The sequence below is a fragment of the Trichoderma evansii genome (genome assembly GCF_050947405.1).
Source record: "Trichoderma evansii strain SZMC 28006 chromosome Unknown GGI43scaffold_26, whole genome shotgun sequence".
Classification (NCBI taxonomy): Eukaryota; Fungi; Ascomycota; class Sordariomycetes; order Hypocreales; family Hypocreaceae; genus Trichoderma; species Trichoderma evansii.
The window spans coordinates 189,018-206,387 of NW_028145180.1; the positions used below are offsets into that span (position 1 = coordinate 189,018).

General features: G+C 47.2%; 8 protein-coding genes and 1 non-coding gene across 9 annotated transcripts; 6 read left to right on the plus strand and 3 right to left on the minus strand.

Annotated features, from left to right (window-relative positions):
* The first annotated feature begins 9 nt into the window (after nucleotides 1–9).
* GGI43DRAFT_t195 lies at nucleotides 10–99 on the plus strand. The gene has a single exon. It is a non-coding gene; the product is annotated as a tRNA-Pro (tRNA).
* An 870-nt stretch (nucleotides 100–969) lies between these two features.
* GGI43DRAFT_415833 (CYTH-like domain-containing protein) lies at nucleotides 970–2,170 on the plus strand. Its single transcript, XM_083207196.1, has 2 exons — nucleotides 970–1,391; nucleotides 1,457–2,170. The coding sequence occupies exon 2, from the start codon at nucleotides 1,481–1,483 to the stop codon at nucleotides 2,048–2,050; it is 570 nt and encodes a 189-aa protein (XP_083056503.1). The 5' UTR covers nucleotides 970–1,391; nucleotides 1,457–1,480; the 3' UTR covers nucleotides 2,051–2,170.
* A 295-nt stretch (nucleotides 2,171–2,465) lies between these two features.
* On the minus strand, nucleotides 2,466–3,152 carry GGI43DRAFT_430588 (nucleoside monophosphate kinase; the record flags this gene model as incomplete). The annotated part of the gene is made up of 4 exons (XM_083209274.1): nucleotides 2,466–2,491; nucleotides 2,549–2,738; nucleotides 2,793–3,058; nucleotides 3,116–3,152. 4 exons carry the CDS (start codon nucleotides 3,150–3,152, stop codon nucleotides 2,466–2,468), a joined length of 519 nt encoding a protein of 172 aa, XP_083056504.1.
* Nucleotides 3,153–4,563: 1,411 nt separating this feature from the next.
* On the plus strand, nucleotides 4,564–6,713 carry GGI43DRAFT_415835 (major facilitator superfamily domain-containing protein). The gene is made up of 4 exons (XM_083207197.1): nucleotides 4,564–5,015; nucleotides 5,083–5,877; nucleotides 5,941–6,013; nucleotides 6,078–6,713. Exons 1-4 carry the CDS (start codon nucleotides 4,753–4,755, stop codon nucleotides 6,318–6,320), a joined length of 1,374 nt encoding a protein of 457 aa, XP_083056505.1. The 5' UTR covers nucleotides 4,564–4,752; the 3' UTR covers nucleotides 6,321–6,713.
* Nucleotides 6,714–6,724: 11 nt separating this feature from the next.
* On the minus strand, nucleotides 6,725–7,459 carry GGI43DRAFT_415837 (uncharacterized protein). The gene is made up of 2 exons (XM_083207198.1): nucleotides 7,286–7,459; nucleotides 6,725–7,219 (listed from the first exon to the last, which is right to left on the minus strand). Exons 1-2 carry the CDS (start codon nucleotides 7,357–7,359, stop codon nucleotides 7,042–7,044), a joined length of 252 nt encoding a protein of 83 aa, XP_083056506.1. The 5' UTR covers nucleotides 7,360–7,459; the 3' UTR covers nucleotides 6,725–7,041.
* A 1,449-nt stretch (nucleotides 7,460–8,908) lies between these two features.
* Nucleotides 8,909–11,054, plus strand: GGI43DRAFT_219525 (uncharacterized protein). Its single transcript, XM_083200330.1, has 5 exons — nucleotides 8,909–9,518; nucleotides 9,604–9,728; nucleotides 9,792–9,917; nucleotides 9,978–10,061; nucleotides 10,123–11,054. The coding sequence occupies exons 1-5, from the start codon at nucleotides 9,024–9,026 to the stop codon at nucleotides 11,018–11,020; spliced, it is 1,728 nt and encodes a 575-aa protein (XP_083056507.1). The 5' UTR covers nucleotides 8,909–9,023; the 3' UTR covers nucleotides 11,021–11,054.
* Nucleotides 11,055–11,448: 394 nt separating this feature from the next.
* GGI43DRAFT_219516 (acyl-CoA N-acyltransferase) lies at nucleotides 11,449–12,416 on the plus strand. The gene has a single exon (XM_083200329.1). The coding sequence runs from the start codon at nucleotides 11,609–11,611 to the stop codon at nucleotides 12,143–12,145; it is 537 nt and encodes a 178-aa protein (XP_083056508.1). The 5' UTR covers nucleotides 11,449–11,608; the 3' UTR covers nucleotides 12,146–12,416.
* Nucleotides 12,320–13,536, minus strand: GGI43DRAFT_219541 (uncharacterized protein). Its single transcript, XM_083200331.1, has one exon. It carries the CDS (start codon nucleotides 13,169–13,171, stop codon nucleotides 12,494–12,496), a length of 678 nt encoding a protein of 225 aa, XP_083056509.1. The 5' UTR covers nucleotides 13,172–13,536; the 3' UTR covers nucleotides 12,320–12,493.
* A 419-nt stretch (nucleotides 13,537–13,955) lies between these two features.
* GGI43DRAFT_219699 (uncharacterized protein) lies at nucleotides 13,956–16,443 on the plus strand. The gene is made up of 5 exons (XM_083200332.1): nucleotides 13,956–14,015; nucleotides 14,246–15,016; nucleotides 15,087–15,729; nucleotides 15,790–15,985; nucleotides 16,050–16,443. The coding sequence occupies exons 2-5, from the start codon at nucleotides 14,429–14,431 to the stop codon at nucleotides 16,303–16,305; spliced, it is 1,683 nt and encodes a 560-aa protein (XP_083056510.1). The 5' UTR covers nucleotides 13,956–14,015; nucleotides 14,246–14,428; the 3' UTR covers nucleotides 16,306–16,443.
* Nucleotides 16,444–17,370: the final 927 nt, after the last annotated feature.

Genomic DNA, 17,370 nt, shown 5'->3' on the forward strand with positions numbered 1-17,370 from the left:
GACTTCCTCGGTCTGGTGGTCTAGTGGTATGATTCTCGCTTAGGGAAAACCCTACAGCTTGCTTGCGAGAGGTCCCGGGTTCAATCCCCGGCCAGACCCGTTCTTCAAGAGTTTCTCTTGAAGATTTCCTTTTTGAAACGCGCGAATGGCTGCTCGCCTGTCTTTTCCGACCGTGCGGCCCCATAAGGGGATCCCGGCAGAGCCACGGCCGTTAGTCTGGAGGAAACTGTAGTTGGTGATGGCTGTCGCCTCTCCTCTTTTTCACCTTCTCACGACTTGGCCGAGAGGCATTCTCGAAATGTATAAATATGCCTGTAATAGCAATTTTTTATTGTAAAAGAAAAAGAAAATCAGAAAGACGTCGACTTCAACTTGCCGAGTGCAGAAGCAACTGTCTAGCGGGTCGTCAACGGCCCCGATTTTGGTAGAGCTAAGGATTGCAGCGTCGTGCGAAAGGCTCCGGCGCCTAATCTTAGCGGAGAAGTGGTTAACGTGCTTTTAGTGCCTGGGCAAGAGGAAGACAAAAAAAAAATAGGGACTCTTGCAGCCATAAGCATACAGCTCTATATTACATATATGCAGGCTGATGTTATTTTATTTTACTACCTGTGGACATATACTTTAGTTACACGCTGGTATTTTAACCTTCTTCTATTGCTTCTATTGCTTCTATTGCTTCTATTGCCTCTGTTACCTCTACTGTCTCTACTGTCTCTACTGTCTCTACTGTCTCTACTGTCTCTACTGTCTCTACTGTCTCTACTGTCTCTACTGTCTCTACTATCTCTACTGTCTCTACTGTCTCTACTACTTCTATTGCTTTAATTATTATCTAGTGGTTGAATATTTTTCTTAGTGTGCTGACTGCCTTGTTAAATCACGGCCGGGGTGCTGGATAAAGAAACTGGGATGCTGAATAATATTTCCCTATTAATACGAGTATCTTGGCCGCTTACATGTTCTCATCTCCATCTACATGTTTAAGCTTCTCCAGCCAGAACCTTAGCCATGACTTTGGTATATTATTCATTGCCTCCAAGCAGTCACACCATTTTTCACTAAGCAGTGTCCGGAATAGCTCCAACAACGCCGGTCTCACAATTTACCCATATATAACACCATATAAAGCCAATGGAAATTTATCAAAACAAGCAACAACACACACTTTTGCCTCACGCTTACAATGACTAAGAAAGTGTGCAGATTCGTTTGTTAAATTTTTATCTGATCTTGTGCACGGGCCATGGGGTTCAATTCACGCTTTACCGCCGTTTGCTGCTTTTATCTTGTGGAACTTGAATCATTTTCTTGCTCGCCGACTGCGGTTTATTCTTCAACCAGTAGTCACGCTAAAAGCAGTGAATGCTAAGCTCTAAAAGCTTTGTAATACGGTAAAATTCAGTCATCAAGCTTCATGTGGATAGATGGCCTGCTAACCGATACACTCAATACAAAGAGAACTACCGATCTTTATACACTCATGGCTTTCCGACAACTAGCCAAATCTACTCACGTACTGGAAGTAGAGCGAAAATTCCACTCTCTCGCAGTCCGTGAGCTGACTCAATTTGGGGGACTTCCTCACTTCAAAAATCTACGGAGGCTGCCTAAACAGATAATATGCGACTCTTATTACGATAAGTCTAATGCCCTCTCTACAGCTGGAGCGTGGATGAGAAACAGAGACGGAGAGTGGCAAATAAAAATTAAAAAGGGTGGAAACTTCACAAACTCGAGATTTGAAGAGCTCAGCAGCATTGATGACATTGCGGCATACATCAAACGCACCACTAGAATAGACGAGGGAGAAGCCGTAAACTTCGGTCTGCATCCTATTGCCACCTTCTCCACTATACGTGAAATCTGGGTGGCAGACGACGAATTCCATGTTGTCCTTGATACAATGGACTTTGGTCACCAGGTTGGTGAAATCGAGCTGCAAAAGATCTTGGTTGGCAAGGATGGCAACGTACCAACTGAGAAGCAAAAGCAAATAGAAGTGCAAATCATGGACGAAAGGATTATTGAATTCATGAAAACGTACGCATAGGCATTTTCTCCTGGCGAGCCAAAGGGAAAACTAACGGCTTACTTTGAGCGAATTCGGCGGTAGGATACGTTGAAGGCGAAAATGAGATGTAGCACAAGATATATTAGGCCTATAAGTAGAACATGAATAGGAGATTCTTCTCGACTTCGGAAATTAAAGCTGTGGCTATCCAGCCACTGTTACCCTTTTCTCTACGACTTGCAGCTCACATGACTTGTGCGACTAGATAACATCATTTACAAGTACCTAATCTTGATGAGGCGCTATGAAGTCTCATCCTCCTTTATTGATAGAAACAGGGATGGGAGCTATGTATCATTCTCAGGTAATCCCATCTACCGTGACATATTAAATACAGGCTAAAGAAGCCCATTCCCATCTGGCCTGCAACAATTCGATGAGTATTTTATAAGATCTACGAGTAAGATCTTGAGTATCCACCTATCATAGAATTAGAAGCCATAGATCACGATTTGTGTAAATGTCGTGCCTTATCACCTACCGTGATGAGCTTTCCCATCTGTTCATAATGATGAACTAGCGGGGGATTGAGCTTCATAAATTCGGCATATCTCTTTCTGAACGTCTCGATGTTGTCTCCTTCGCGACCATGATTTCGATTTACCACACGATTCTCGGCTAAATTCTTTGGGCAATTAAAGAATAAAACAAGCGTAGGGAGTTGAAACTATGAATATATCAGCGACGTCCCCAGAACTAAGTGTACGCTCGCAATTCATACCTCTTTCTCGAATTCTTTGGCTTGATCTAGACGCCGGGGAAAGCCATCCAAGATGATAGTGCCTCCTTCTTCGATATGAGGTTTCAAAATTTGAAAGAGTAGACTTGTAGTAACGAGCTCTTCTTGGCGTACTTGCTCTACAACGGTCTTGTCCGCGTCTGGAGACTTAACGACTTGTCGTAGAAGGTCTCCAATAGAAAGGTGCTTGAAGCCATATGACTTCGAAAGCATGGCGCAGAGGGTACCCTTTCCCGCTCCTGGAGAGCCTAGAGAAAGCTTGTCAGTGCCATTGAGGTAACTGCGCACGATTGGCTTTTACATACCGAGCACAAAGATTATTCCCTCTGCCTTTGGGTCCATAATTTAAGACTTCTGCAGTGTGTGGTTTGCAATAGGAGTCAAACCGGAGAATATTTTGCGTTACTGTTGTATTGTGTGTGGGAAGATGTTGTTTCGTGCTACATTAGGAGGGTGTATTTATGCTCCTTAAAAGAAAGTAAAGCGCCGCCTGTGGCCAGCTGCTTCGCTCTTTCCATCTCTCATTCACACGCAGACCGCCTCAAATTCTCTCAGTCTCACATTAAATCTAAAACATGGCTGCATCTGTATACCTTCTCATTGTACTTCTGATCATCTTAGTCTATACTAAAGGCAGAGTCCGCACTGGTCAAATACCAATCTCTGTGAATTACCATTTCGCTCGAAAATGCAATAAAGAGTGTCTATTCTGCTTCCATACAGCGACTACATCGCATATTGAGAGTACAGAGAATGCCAAAAAGGGCCTGTTGCTCCTCAAACACGCTGGCTTGAAGAAATCTAACTTTACTGGCGGAGAGCCATTTCTTGGAAATTGTTATTCAATACCCCAGTTTCGTTATCCAGCACCCCCTTTGTAATTGAATGACTGGTCAGTTCACTCACATATATATATTTAAGATGTATACAACACTTAAAAGTAGTAGAGTCAGTAGAGCCAGTAGAGCCAGTAGAGCCAGTAGAGCCAGTAGAGCCAGTAGAGCCAGTAGAGCCAGTAGAAGCAGTAGAGCCAGTAGTTTTAACTATAGCTGTGGTGTTGTATAACGAAACTGGGTCGTTGAATAACAATTCCTCTTTTCTTTACCCAAAAATTCCTTGGCGCATTGATTGATTTCTGCAAAGATACTCTGTATTTGGAATCAGTTTCTATCGTCACAATGGATGCGGCACAGTAGCCAAAAGTGTCCAATTCCAGAACTCAACAGACTGATGGCAAAATCTTATTGATCCTTGATGAATACATGCGATTCCTGGACAGAAACGGCAAACAACCATCAAAGTCCATTTTAGAGGTCAGTGTTCTACACTTACGGCTACTTTTTTCTTCGTTCTCCGCCATCCTCATCTATTATTAACTTATCTCAAAAGCCCAGTGAATTGGTACTCTACACCGCCGTTATAGAGTATGTTATTACCCGTTGGATTGCCGCTACCCGAATCTTTTCAATAATATTTGATCATTTTCTGACACTAACTGTTGTTTTAGAGCAATTGCGGCGAGTTGCTTCCTATTTAAGAGCCTACAACACGCTTATTTCCGACACTCCCCGAGGTGAAGGCCGCCCAGCTTAGTCTGCCATGTCAGGCACTAAGCGCTCAAGTAATAAGAGCCAGGTGATGAATTGATCACTCAATCTATTTCACCTGTACCGAACTCCTGCGGAGAAATATGCTACGACGCGTCTCCTCAATACCTATTTTGGGGTGGTGCCAATGCTAGTTACTCCGGGGCATGCGGGGAGTTACGTTATGCTTCGGAGAAATAGCCGCGCGCAGTCTAAAAGTTTAAGCGTACATCACTTGCTGCTTCTCGCATGCACCAAAGATCTGCCATTATTTAAGGTGGCTAGAGGAGAGACTCGGTGAGCGTCTCAGACTTCCAGTCTATTCTCACCAACAGTACAGTTCATGAGACTCGAAAATGGCCATCACTGCAACCGAGACTGTAGTCGAGAGTGCAATTGAGCTTACTCATTTAGCTCAGGGTAGCCATGAGGAAGCTGGCCCTCGTGAGACGCAGCCAGAGGAAGGGCCAAGTGAGGGCATTGGTAAGTTGGCGTACTTGAGACTGATCAGCGCGGGATTCTCCTTTTTCGTGGCTGGTACCAATGATGGCAGCATTGGAGCATTGATACCCTATGTTATCCGCGAGTACAATATTAGTACAGCAATTGTATCAAGCGTGTAAGTGGCACACGTTGCATGGCTTCAGTGGCGATGCTGCATCACTGACGCGAAATGATCTATGTAGGTATGGCGCCAATTTTCTCGGCTGGCTGTTTGCAGCCTTTGCCAACACGCATCTCTGCCAGTATCTCAACCTCGGCGCGATGCTTGCCCTCGGGGCGTTATTCCAAATTATCGCCCATGCTCTCAGATCTTGGGATCCTCCATTTGGGCTTTTTGTTGTAACTTTTTGGTTCGTGAGCATCGGGCAGGCTTTCCAAGACACGCACGCAAATTCATATGTTGCTGGCGTTAAATCGTCTCACCGCTGGTTAGCATTCATTCATGCCATGTATACGGCTGGATGCCTGGTTGGGCCATTTGTCTCTACTGCCGTCGCGTCATCGGGACAGGTTTCTCGGTGGTATTTGTATTACACGTTTCCTTTGGGACTGGGAGTTGTTAATCTTGCTTTGACTTGCATCGCATTCCGAGATACCCTTGGGTTTGTGCGCAAGACTACTGCAAGCGACAATCATGAGAGCCCAAGCATGGATCAAAGCGCTGAAGCAACATCCAGGAACAAGAACGCGACTCAGCTTATCAGAAAGACCATCAGCACATTAAGTGTTTGGCTGCTTAGTCTTTTCTTTTTCTTCTACCTCGGCTCAGTTCTGACGGCCAGCGGGTGGGTTGTGGAGTACTTGGTCAGAGTACGCCACGGCGATTTATCACAAATGGGTTTCGTCCCTGCTGGATTTAGTGGCGGCGCTCTGCTTGGACGGCTACTGCTGGCAGAGCCGACGCATAGATATGGCGAGCGCCGAGTGGTATTTGGTTATATCGTTGCAGCGTTTGTCTTCCAGCTGATCTTCTGGTTGTGAGTTCTTTCTTCGCCCCTCTCAGATTAATATGCTGGCCAGGCTTGTACTGAAACGTTTAGGGTTCCGAATATCATCGCTGCTTCCATCGCAGTCAGCTTCATCGGCTTCTTTACGGGGCCACTATTTGCTACCGTAAGTCTCTGGTGCCAATTTTGTCTCTTGTTTAAATTCGTGCTCTCTAACTCTGCCGCAAAAGGGCATTTCTCTTGGATCAAAGCTATTCCCGCCCGAGATACGCTCCACCGCCCTGCCATTAGTGTTTGTGTTTGCTCAAATGGGTGGCTCGCTTTTCCCAATTATTACAGGTGTGGTTTCTGCCAACGCCGGCGTCAAGGTATTGCAGCCAATCTTGGTTGCTTTACTTGCCACGACAGCCATAACGTGGCTGTTGGTTCCATCGCCAAAGGCAACGCCAAATGCTGCCCTGCATCAAGAGTGATTAGTGCTACGTAGCTTGGCCCAGGATATCTCCATAGTGCTACACAGACCATCGCAAACAGCAGTCATTGGAAGAGTGCCATTTGCATACTAGATGTGCAGATCGGCGATCTGCTTCGTCTAGGCCGGCGGATGAACTATCGATATGGCGCGTTACGCGTGCTATCTTTTGTTAATGAAGAGCTTTTCTGAAGCACAAAACGCTATAATTTGTTTCCTCTCATTGCAGAGGTGATGATATTCCAAGAAGCCATTTATATAGCGTTTGCTTTGAGTAGCTTGCATGTATTATTCCCAGCACGAGAGGTATTTGCAGTATAGCTTTTATCCACACATTCGGTATCTCTGTGTACCTACCTTCATATACAATGCTATCCAATGTACAATTACATGCGAGATTCGTAAATTTCTTAGTATGAACTCGTACCAGTGAAATGAAGATACTCAGACATACATGCAGGCTTAGTTTTCGGTGATATATGCAAGAGATGGCGCCAATAGGAGCACGAGTTGGGAAATTAGCTTCATTCAGTGCCAAGAGACGGCTCAAAGCTTGACATCCCTTGCATATGGCAACGGCACCAACATTTCTCCTGCCATTCATGACAAGTATTAAAATGGATGCTATGAACGGCTAAGGCTTGATCAAGATTTATACGCTTGCATATCGTAGCCACCAAGCAATATTAGTGCATTGTGTTTAATGCAAGGATATGCATGTCTCAGAGCTTTAGGGAACGGCTTCTCGTATTACCGCGTTCCGAGATAAAGCGGATATATCGCGGTGAGATTTTATTGCAGCAAAAAACAGTCATATGTATGACAAAGATCGTCGAAATGTTTCTCGAGCTCATTTGAGAGCTATACCATGGCCGTTCCCCGAGACCGTCCAGGAAAACAGTAATAACGGCATCTCGATATTAGCAGTTGGACATTATTGGCTGATAATAGTGGCTATTTACCAAGACCGGGAAACCAGCGTGAGCTGTGACATTATGCAGGAAGTATATAAACCAAACAATAACGGCGGTTGCTATCATCCCTGAACATATGCAACGTAGGCAATTTACAGACGTTTTGCAGTGAGTAGTATTATTCCATGATATCGTCCGCACCGCTATCCTTGCAAGTGGTGGTAGCCTCTCTCCACTTCCTTGAGATTAGTAGCGCCACTTTTGAGATATCTTGATGTGACGGGACGGGACGTGACGTGACGAGATAGGCTATCACCACATCTGCTCACTAGTGTCTCTTATAGCGAAGGGTCAGCCGTATCACATTAGTCTTTTATATGGGGGTCACTAACCTCTCATGGCAATTCAACTACTGTAAGTCTCATGTTGGAGGAATTAAAAGGTCATGACCTGGTTGCGGCATACAGAGTCAGGTGAGCTCGAGAGATGACGGCGTACTGTACTAGTAACCTGGGCTGAACGAGGCTTTTGCAAAACTATTAACTTCTTAAATACCCACCTGCATACTTTAAAGTCCAAGTATGACCCAGAGAACAAGGCGGTGTAGCTGTAATTAAATGGGCTATAACATAAGCGAATAGGACAGTTTTCCTATCTTCTATCCTCCAATTATAGTATGGATTGAACTCCTATATCTGGCGCAGCCTTCGTGCATTGAACCAAATCTTGCACCTTACTGTCAGCGTTCTACATGATTCCAAGCGCATGGTTTTTTGTCCCCCACACATAAAGAACATGCATATATCGCAGTGCATATGAGGTATACAAAATGACAATGGGAACATGTATCCAAGCATAGGATTTTGGTTGTATGATGACCTTTCACCGTCATAACAGGCTCCAGTCGTAAGAAACATTAATGTTATTATCGAAGCAAGGGAGGTGATTTATGTCGCAGTGCATGCAAGGGCTCTTGGCCCGATATTGTGGTATGTTTCAAGGCGGTTTTCGCCCCCAACAGCTCATTAGAAACAAGCTCATGGATAGCTTTTGACAAGATCTCGGGAGCTTGGATCTCTCGTTCTCTGGCTATAGCGGGAAGGCTTGGTTAGTAGGGATACAGCAATGGGTCATTCAAGGGATGTTGGACGTGGCCGGCGGCCGATCATCGCGGGACCGGCAAAAAAGCACGTGGAATTGTGCTTCATTATTCCAATACCAGTAAGATCCAGAGAGAATAATATCATCATTAGCCTCGTGGATGAGTCTCATTTAAGCGCCATGAGGCCGTAGCGGCGGGCGGTAGCGCAAAAGATGAGTAGAAGGAGAAAAAGATCTTCCCAATGAACCAACAGCTTAATGCATGAGAATGCACATCTCGAATGGGGGCGAGATGGCGAGAGGGCGAACCACACCGACCCGGATTCTGGATGAACCAACACCCCTTTTGTGCTCGAATCGCCCCCGTCTCAACCCATTCAGCTCCAAGTCACCAGTTCTATGGAAAGGGATCTGTCACGATCCACAACACAGACAGTCAACATCCTGCCCGAGATTAAAACTCTCCCTCCCGTCCTCATATTTTGCTCTTGATCAATTGCTGTCCCGAGCTCCAACTGTTTTTCTCTCCTTTCCGCTCACAGCGACCCACAGATCGCGTTTGCAAATAGTGAGCCGCGAGTAGATCAGTTCAACCACTCTCTTTTATCTTCGTGCCACCCGAGCTCTTAGATCTAGCTTCCTTGCAAATCTTCAATTTCGCTCGCTTGCTCCCGGCCGCCATCGCCACTATGGGCTCCGAACTGGGTCTCACGGCTGATTCTACACCCAGGCCAAGGATTAATGGTGTTGGCATATGGTGGATTTGCTGGGCAACGACCTGGACCTTGCTGTTGCTCTGTGGTATGGGCTTCTTAATCCGCCATCGCCAGATGTCGATGCTAAAGATTCGGGGCATCTGGCTATCGCTGTCTTCCATCTTGTTCCTTCATCTCTACTGGGCATCTGTGCAGCTTGGCTATGTCTTTGGGCCACTCTATCCTGGAGATACGCAGTATTGGATCATGGGCACATATCTGCCTCTGGGTATTGGCCTGTTCCACGCTTCAAACACCCGTTTTCTTCATGTCGCACAGCGCCAGAAGAAGTTCATCGACAAGGCTGATATTCTCAATGCCTCAATTTCGTACAAGTCCAACAAAACGGGTGGCATTCTCGGGCGCTTTCGGGAACTTGACCACTCAGCCAAGGCTGTCATTCTAGTCAGCTCTGGAATGTTCTTCCAGGTGAGTCCAGCCTATCCGCACATTCTTACTCGTAGGGCTGTGTTTTTAAGTTTGACACACCACGAGCTAACAATGTTCATCGCAGCTATTCATGGCAATTTTCATGTACCTCATCTCCCGGAAATGGCATAGTTCTTGGGGCATCCCAGGCACCGAGGTTTATGGGACTGAGATGGAGCAGAAGGTTCAGATGGGCCGAGGCTGGGAGTGGTGAGTTTTCGATTGAATCGTCGCCGATGGCTACGTTTGCATACTAATGTGGAGTGAGGATAGGACGCCTTCTATCTTCTGGCAGTTCTTCTGGGCGTGGATTGTTGCGCCTCTCACGCTGTGGCGCGCACGAGATATTCATGACACGCAAGGATGGCGAACTCAGACCATTTTGTGTGCGATTTCTGGGTCAGTTGCGGTGATAAAACTCGTTTGCCTCCATGAGCGTTTTTACTGACGGATACAAAGGCTTCATGCAGCGCCCATGTGGCTCATTGCTCTTTACGTCCCAGGCATGGAAGTAGTTAATCAATACTGGATCCCTCCTCAATGGTAAGTTTTAAGAAGCGCATGCCACCTCTCAGAAAAGAAATATCTGACCAGTGTCTCATAGGATTGCTCTCTCTATTTGGCTGATGGAAATATTCACCGTTTTCTTACCGTGCTGGGAAGTCTTGTGTCACCAAGCCCTTTGTCAAGAGACATTGAACACGATCGCCCAGTGGGAGAATAACAAGACATTGGGCAAAGCCATCCGTTCATTCAAATCCAAATCGACAATCATAGAGTCCATCAAAACGGGGTGGAAGTCCACCAACAGCTCTGTCAAGACGTCTTCCGTCGAATCTATTCTGACGCTGAGTGCTCTTGAATATGTGCTAGCAAGGAACCCCGAGCCTTTGCAACAATTCTCCGCACTGAGAGATTTCTCTGGAGAGAACATTGCATTCTTAACGAGCGTCGGAGAATGGAGATCGTCATTTCCCGCCACGGTTCGTAATCGCAATGGCGACGTGTCTGAAGAGACCAGGCGGCAGCTGGTCCGAGAGCGATTCAACCGCGCTTTGCGCATCTACACGGAGTATATCAGCGCCACCGACGCTGCATTCCCAATCAACATCTCATCGGTAGAACTCAAGAAACTCGCATCAGTCTTTGAAGAGCCCGCGCGTTCCATGTATGGCGAAAAGCAAGCGATCAATCCCGCAACACCCTTCAACTGCCCCGAGTGGAATAAACCCGGCTCTACAGATTCATCTTCTGATGCTCCCAAGTCGGTTTCCGAAAACGACAGCTGCAGCGGTGATGCCGTTCAGTATTGGGGCGACATTCCGGACGGCTTCGACCAAACTATTTTTGACGACGCCGAGAAGAGCATCAAGTATTTGGTGTTGACCAACACCTGGCCTAAATTTGTACGAGACCGACGGGAGTCCATGGAATCCTTTCAGAGCAATGGAAGCACAGAGGAGGGCAATTCAATGTGCTTTTCAATCCCGTGTAAGCAATAGATAATCAACTAGGTAGATGGCATCTTGCCTAATAGGTGCAAGGCGTTTCGGTGGGCGATATTACAGGGTTATCTGGTTGTATACATAGTATTCAATTGAACATGTGGCGTAAAACCGTTTGGTATTAGGCCCGAAGAATTATCGGCGTATTCCATTAGGCAATTCTTTCGTGGCGCCGCATGGTGACTATTGGCTTCCAGGGGAATTGGGGAACTCGGACGAACGTCCTTCGAGTGGCGTCTTCTTTTCCACGAGTCAGCTTTAGGCATGTCAAAATGTCAATCCTGCGCCTTAGTGCGACATCCGCCTTACAGACTGCATGTGGGGACATGGAAGTGTTTAGAAGATTGTCCGTCGATAGTACGAAGCGTATAGCGCCTGCTCACTATTCAATGGCTTTGTCTAGTTGCAATGAGTCTATTATAAGAGATAGGCATCGGCGCTCTCTCTGATAGCATAGACAACAACAAACTTTCGCTAGAATTACAATTCGCATTGATACTCTACTGTAATTTTACTGCAAAAAGTCTCTTTCGTTTGACTACGCAAATCCACCAATTAGGCAATCTGCACGTTTAAATCTCTTCAATGGCGCCAATCACACTGTCAATCCGCAAAGCGGTACCGGAGGACGTTCCAACTGTCCTGGCACTGGTGCGCTCAGCATACCGAGGCGAGTCTAGCCGCGCTGGCTGGACCACTGAAGCAGACCTTGTGGACGATCAGCGAATTGACGCCGAAGGAGTTCTCGCCAAGGTCAATGAGCCGTTTGGGGCGGTTTTGGTTGCTCACGATGCAACTGGCGAAATGATTGCATGCTGCGAAATTCTTAAGCAAAACGAAACCACTGGATACTTTGGCCTGTTTGCTGTAAACCCGTTGCGTCAAGCAGGAGGAATTGGACGTATTGTTTTGGCCAAGGCAGAAGAATATGCTAAGCAGACCTGGGGCTTGTCTGAGATGGAGATGAGCGTTATTTGGACACGCGAAGAGCTTATCCAATATTACATCCGCCGAGGATATACAAGGACAGAAAAGAAGAAGCCTTTCCCCTACGACAGTCTAGTAAGCGGCAAGGCACTAAGAGACGATTTGTACTTTTCCGTATTGGTCAAGGCTCTTTGAGATGCGGTTAAAGGCCGATGAATTACGAGATTATGAAGGCGATGACATTTATTTGAGATTGCGAGATAGAAAGCGGCAGGTGCTGATTTGTTTGGGAGAAGATTAAGCAGAGCAGGGAGTTTTTGATATTCTTTGTAATTACCATTTGAGTTGCAAAATCCACTTCGGATTAATACTATACATGATACAACGTGTTCTTTGGTATATCGCGCAAAAATAGCAAGCTCACTGCAGGAATCCAGTTCCTGCAATACCACGAGAAGTCTTCGTGTCGCATCAAGTCGAGATGCGAGCCCCATCAAAATATAACCTTAAATTAAGACAGAGCAACTTTGTCTTTGCTAGTTTTTAGTATGAGCCGCCTATCTGGGGCCTGTCGCTACGCGGCGGCTTCCTTTCATCGGGCTTGTGGAAGCAATCGAGATATCCGATGGATTTGCTTTCCACCCACTCTCTCAGATCAAAACCTTCCTGTCCGGCATCAATTGTATGTCCATTGACGCTGAGATATGAGCCCTGATGAGGAATGCCTTCAGTCAACTCTACCGGCTTGAGTCTCCAAGCCTTGACAGAGACAGACTCATCTTCAGAACTGGGTGTGGTACCGGGTAAAGCAATTGCTCTCGGCAAGCTGATATCCACAACTTCTCCCTCGCCATGGATGGTGAAACATCGTACTGCGCATGTCTTGCAAAAGAGATTGTGCAACGTCTGTTTATTACACAAATAATCGCCTAGGCTATTCAGCGGGTCTTGCAGAGACAGCAGGAAGAAGTCGTCGAATGCAGACGCAGGACGGACATGCAGAAATCCCGACTTGTGACAAACTGTACAATTACATCTGTAAATGCGCTGAACTCCTCGTGATGGCGGCGGTTTAGTAAGACCGACAAGCGATGCAGGAGGGAGAGTCAGGAAGACAACGTAGCGAATGTTCCCGCAATGGCATGAACCAGTGTAGGGCACACGCCGAGGCTGAGAGGCATCTGTGGTGCCAGTGTCTTTATCCAGAGGTTGATGACTCATGATTAGGGTAGGTGGCTGCTTGAATGTCTGAACTAATATCTGCGCCTTGAGAGATTGAAAGTGAATACAATATGATTGCTTTGATGGATATAAACCGTGAGCGTTGGTTAATAGGCTGCTAGCGAAGGATTAACGGTGCTCCGCGGAGCACGGCTAGTTCAACATCTTTGGCTGATGCCTGGCCAGAAGGTCCATAAAGGACGTGAAAATCCCAACAAAACAAGCGATGCATATTACAATAATTGTTGTTTCGTTGAAGATATAGAAGATCGTATGCGTTGAGGTTGAGACCAACTTCATCAGCACTTACACGCCGCACCCACCTATGCGGATCACGAAGATGAATACATGCAACTCCAAGGCATTCATTCCGTACTGTCCACAAGTCTGGCTGTACTCTCTCCCCAAACGCCCTCTTTAGGCTTAGGCGCTTTCTCCGCCCACCTCCAAGGAAACCATCGCCGACGCTTACTAAAAGAAATGGGGAAAGCCTCTCGTTCTGCGAGCCCGACCTGTGGCCGAATCAGGCTGTCTTCGCCGGTTCTCGCTTCGCCCTCACTCTCAGCCTATCCGCCCACTCTTCAAGCTCGCCGCGTCTTTGTCGACTCACGGCGGCCTCTCATCAGCTGTTGCGGGCTCCTTCCATCAGGCGTTGCGGGCTTCTTCCACCAAGCCACAGCCAATAGCGGAAAATCTGGCTGTGAACCCGCCTAGGCTTCTTAGAACTTCATGCCCGCAGTGAAGCATCCGTGCCTCCAGTGCAAAGGTCCGTGGGCAGACCCTCCTAATTGATCTAGAATCTAGACATTAATTAGACTATTGTTCACAGAAAAGCACGTCAAATGTGAGATTTCATCATTTTATCCACTCATTTCTCCACACTGGTTGCCGTGTCATATCATGTTCCCTTGAGAGGGTCCATCTGCCATCTATACATATACACGGAAGCGTATTCCTGCATTGGAGGCTGAGCTGTATATTGACCTATGAATGGCGGATATGTGATAGCGGCTGGATGAGTCTTTAACTTGACGGCGTTGCTAACAGCTTGCCGTAACGGGCAATCCATCGTAGGTGACGAGGAACGCCCCAAGTGTCGTCGGTGCCAGGCGAAACTCTTACCATGCAGTCGTCCTGCTAAGAGGACTGTCTTCCGCCATGGCTCAGTCGTCAACTTTTCCAAGGAGCAGAAGTGGGTTAATAGCGAAGTGAAGCACTGTACGTAGGCTGTTCCATGATGGCTTCCTCTTTCCTTTGATGCCTAGACTTTCCATCTTCTTGCTTTTCCAAGCTGGTGTTGAGCGTAGGCATCCTCCATATTGCCTACTAATCGTAAGCGCAGTTCGTTTCCACTCCCAAGGAGGCGGCTCCGCGGTAACGAGCCAGGAGAGCCCTGACCAGCATGGATCATCTGAGGGATGGATTGCGGCTTCTCCCGGCGCAGTCAGCCAGCCCCCATATCATGTTGCATCGAACGCGGGTCCTTCGCTTGGTTCACCTTCAACTCACTCGCCTCATCTGAGCAACCAATCCGAGGAACAGACCCCTGAAGCTGCATCTTTTCGAGCTCAGGAACATCCATACGACGAGCGGCCGTCTCCTCAATATGGCCCCCACGTGCGACCTCGTGGATATGGGGAGGCAGATCATTATTCTTCCGTGACGCACTCTGCTGCAGCATACCCCACTGATGAAGCCTCCGCCACATACGCTTCCTTATATGAACGCTACGTGCCAAGTGTAATATCATCGCAAGAAGATGAGACTCTTCAACGCCGGTTTCCCCTAGAAGACACTCGAGAAGCTTGCCTTTTTAGGTATTTTATCGAAGAGATTGCCCATTGGGTAAGCCTTTGTCCCGTCTCCCTGTTGGATATGATGTCTCGTTCATGACAATGTATTAACTCCCGGCTAGTTCGACTTGTGTGACGAAGATCGCCATTTTCAACTTGCTGTTCCCCGGCGAGCCCACCATCACCCGCATCTTCTCAATGCAATATTTGCCGTTGCTGCTCGCCATCTGAGTCGTCTTCCGCAGTATAGAACCCCCGCTGGGATCCTATATCACGGGCAGCTTATTCCAAATCTTAGCGAACATGACGCTGTCGAGTATATGCTGAAATGTATCCCTGCGCTCCGGCACTTTCATGAAATTGATGACGATGATTATCGGGATAGTATCATTGCTACCGCTGTCATTCTTCGTCAGCTGGAAGAAATCGACGAAGAAGAGGATGATGCCCCGGTGAATGCTGGAAGCAACCATCAAGGCGGCGATGTTCATTTACATTCTAGTAAGGTGAATTTTCTCCCAATTATCAATTCTGTATTGAGGAGCTCCGCATCACAAACGTTGTTTGGTCGAAGAAGTCTCATTCAGGCCGCGTACTGGATGGCCCTTCGTCAGGAAATCTATCACTCATTCACTCGAAAACAATCGCCACAGCTATTTCCCTCGATAGAGCTGTGGCATAGCGCGTCAAAAGCCAACAAAACTGTTATGCATACGATTCAATGTGCTAAATGGCGCTGGGAAGACGGATCTGAGCGCGAATGGAGTAAGTTGCATGAATGTATAGGAGGTATGCAGCTGTGGATACTAACGCAATATTGTGTAGCGAGGCTTATGGATCAGCAACAGTATCTTGAACGCGAAATTCTCGCCAATTTCCAGCCCATCTTCAGGAAGGGCGCAGATAAAGCCAAAGGAGAGATATTTCCTACCATCTGGTACGGATCAAATCTTGAAGTCACGAGTATTCAGCAGAGCATCATGGCCAAATCGGTGCTGATCGCCGAAAGCCCTCTTCTCAAGTATGTCGATGATTGAGAATGCGTATCCTGTCTGTCTTGATTCGATCCTAACTTAATCTTTTAGAAGACCAACGTCATCTCGCGCCGATTGGAGAAAGGCGGAAAACGACGTCCGGCTTCTGCTATTAGAGCTGTGTGGTATTGCCCTTTGTCACCCGGCCTCACCGCCGGCGCTGTTGAATGCTGCCATTGGCATTCAGTTATACGGAGACTTTTTTACAGATCGATATGAACGACAGGCGCTTCGAGGTGTGGTGGAAAAATACCGAGACGCGCGAGCCTGGCCGGTTCAGAAGCTGCTGGAGATGTTTAAAGAGTGATGATTGAATTTGTTTCCTTGGCGTATTATGGCCGTTGTATATAGGAGGAGTTGCTATCAGGCAGTGTAGCGAGAGCGTTGCTGTAGCGCTAGAATTTTGCAAGTTTTGTAAATAGATTTCGAGATTTCAAGATGCGACAGCGTGGAAGAATAGCACTGTAACCCATGAGTGGTGGTAAAGAATTGACAAACACTCCCACCTTGCATGTTTGCGGCAGCTGTAGAGTCCGGTTGAACGCCTATAGCGCTGATGCTCAGAGCCTCCTTTCGCTTTCGTCATGATGGCCCAGGCCTTTGCAAAGATGGGATGGCGAGCCGCTCCTCGCTAAATTGAAGATGGTTTCCTTGGCCGGACGTCTTCAACTTCTGCCGCCTCTGCTTCTGCTGTTGTTGGATCAAGGGATCCATATGTTGCAGCTGTTGTTCTTGGATTAAAGAGCTATCTGCTGCTACTTTTATTTTTCTTGGGCCAATTCCTCCTCTCGCTTTCGCCATGGTGTCTCTCAGGCAAGGACGGCGGGCCGATCCACACTAAGTCGAAGATGGCTTGAGAATTGGCTAGTAGTGACTGTGATCTAGGATATAACCAGTCTCTTCTGACTGGAGCTGTGGTGGGTGTAAAGAAGGGCTGTCGTTGAGCAGTAAAGTACTGATGGTTGGGAAATTAACGCTGGGGTAGAAGGTGTCGGACTGTGGCCTGTTCGACGTTATGTTGTACCTCCAATAGGGGATGCTGCCAAGATGGCCACCACAAGGCAGCTGCACCACACTCTATTGAAAATGGCTTGCAAATGGTGGCATTGGTGGGTGGTGGTGTTGTCAACATCTCGAAGAATGCCCAGCATCGGCTTCTTGATGTAGAAAGTCCTTGCAAAAGGTCTTCTGTGTTGTTGCGCCTAAGGCTGGAGGATGCGCACACGCTTGAGTGAGTGAATCTTTTCGATCGGTATGGACTTACCTTGACTCCCACATCCGCCTCGGAAGCCGCTCTTTCTTCTGGCCCCGATCCTATCCCTTCTTCCAATCATCTTGATCCATTGTCACGACCGCCATGGCCACAACCGTC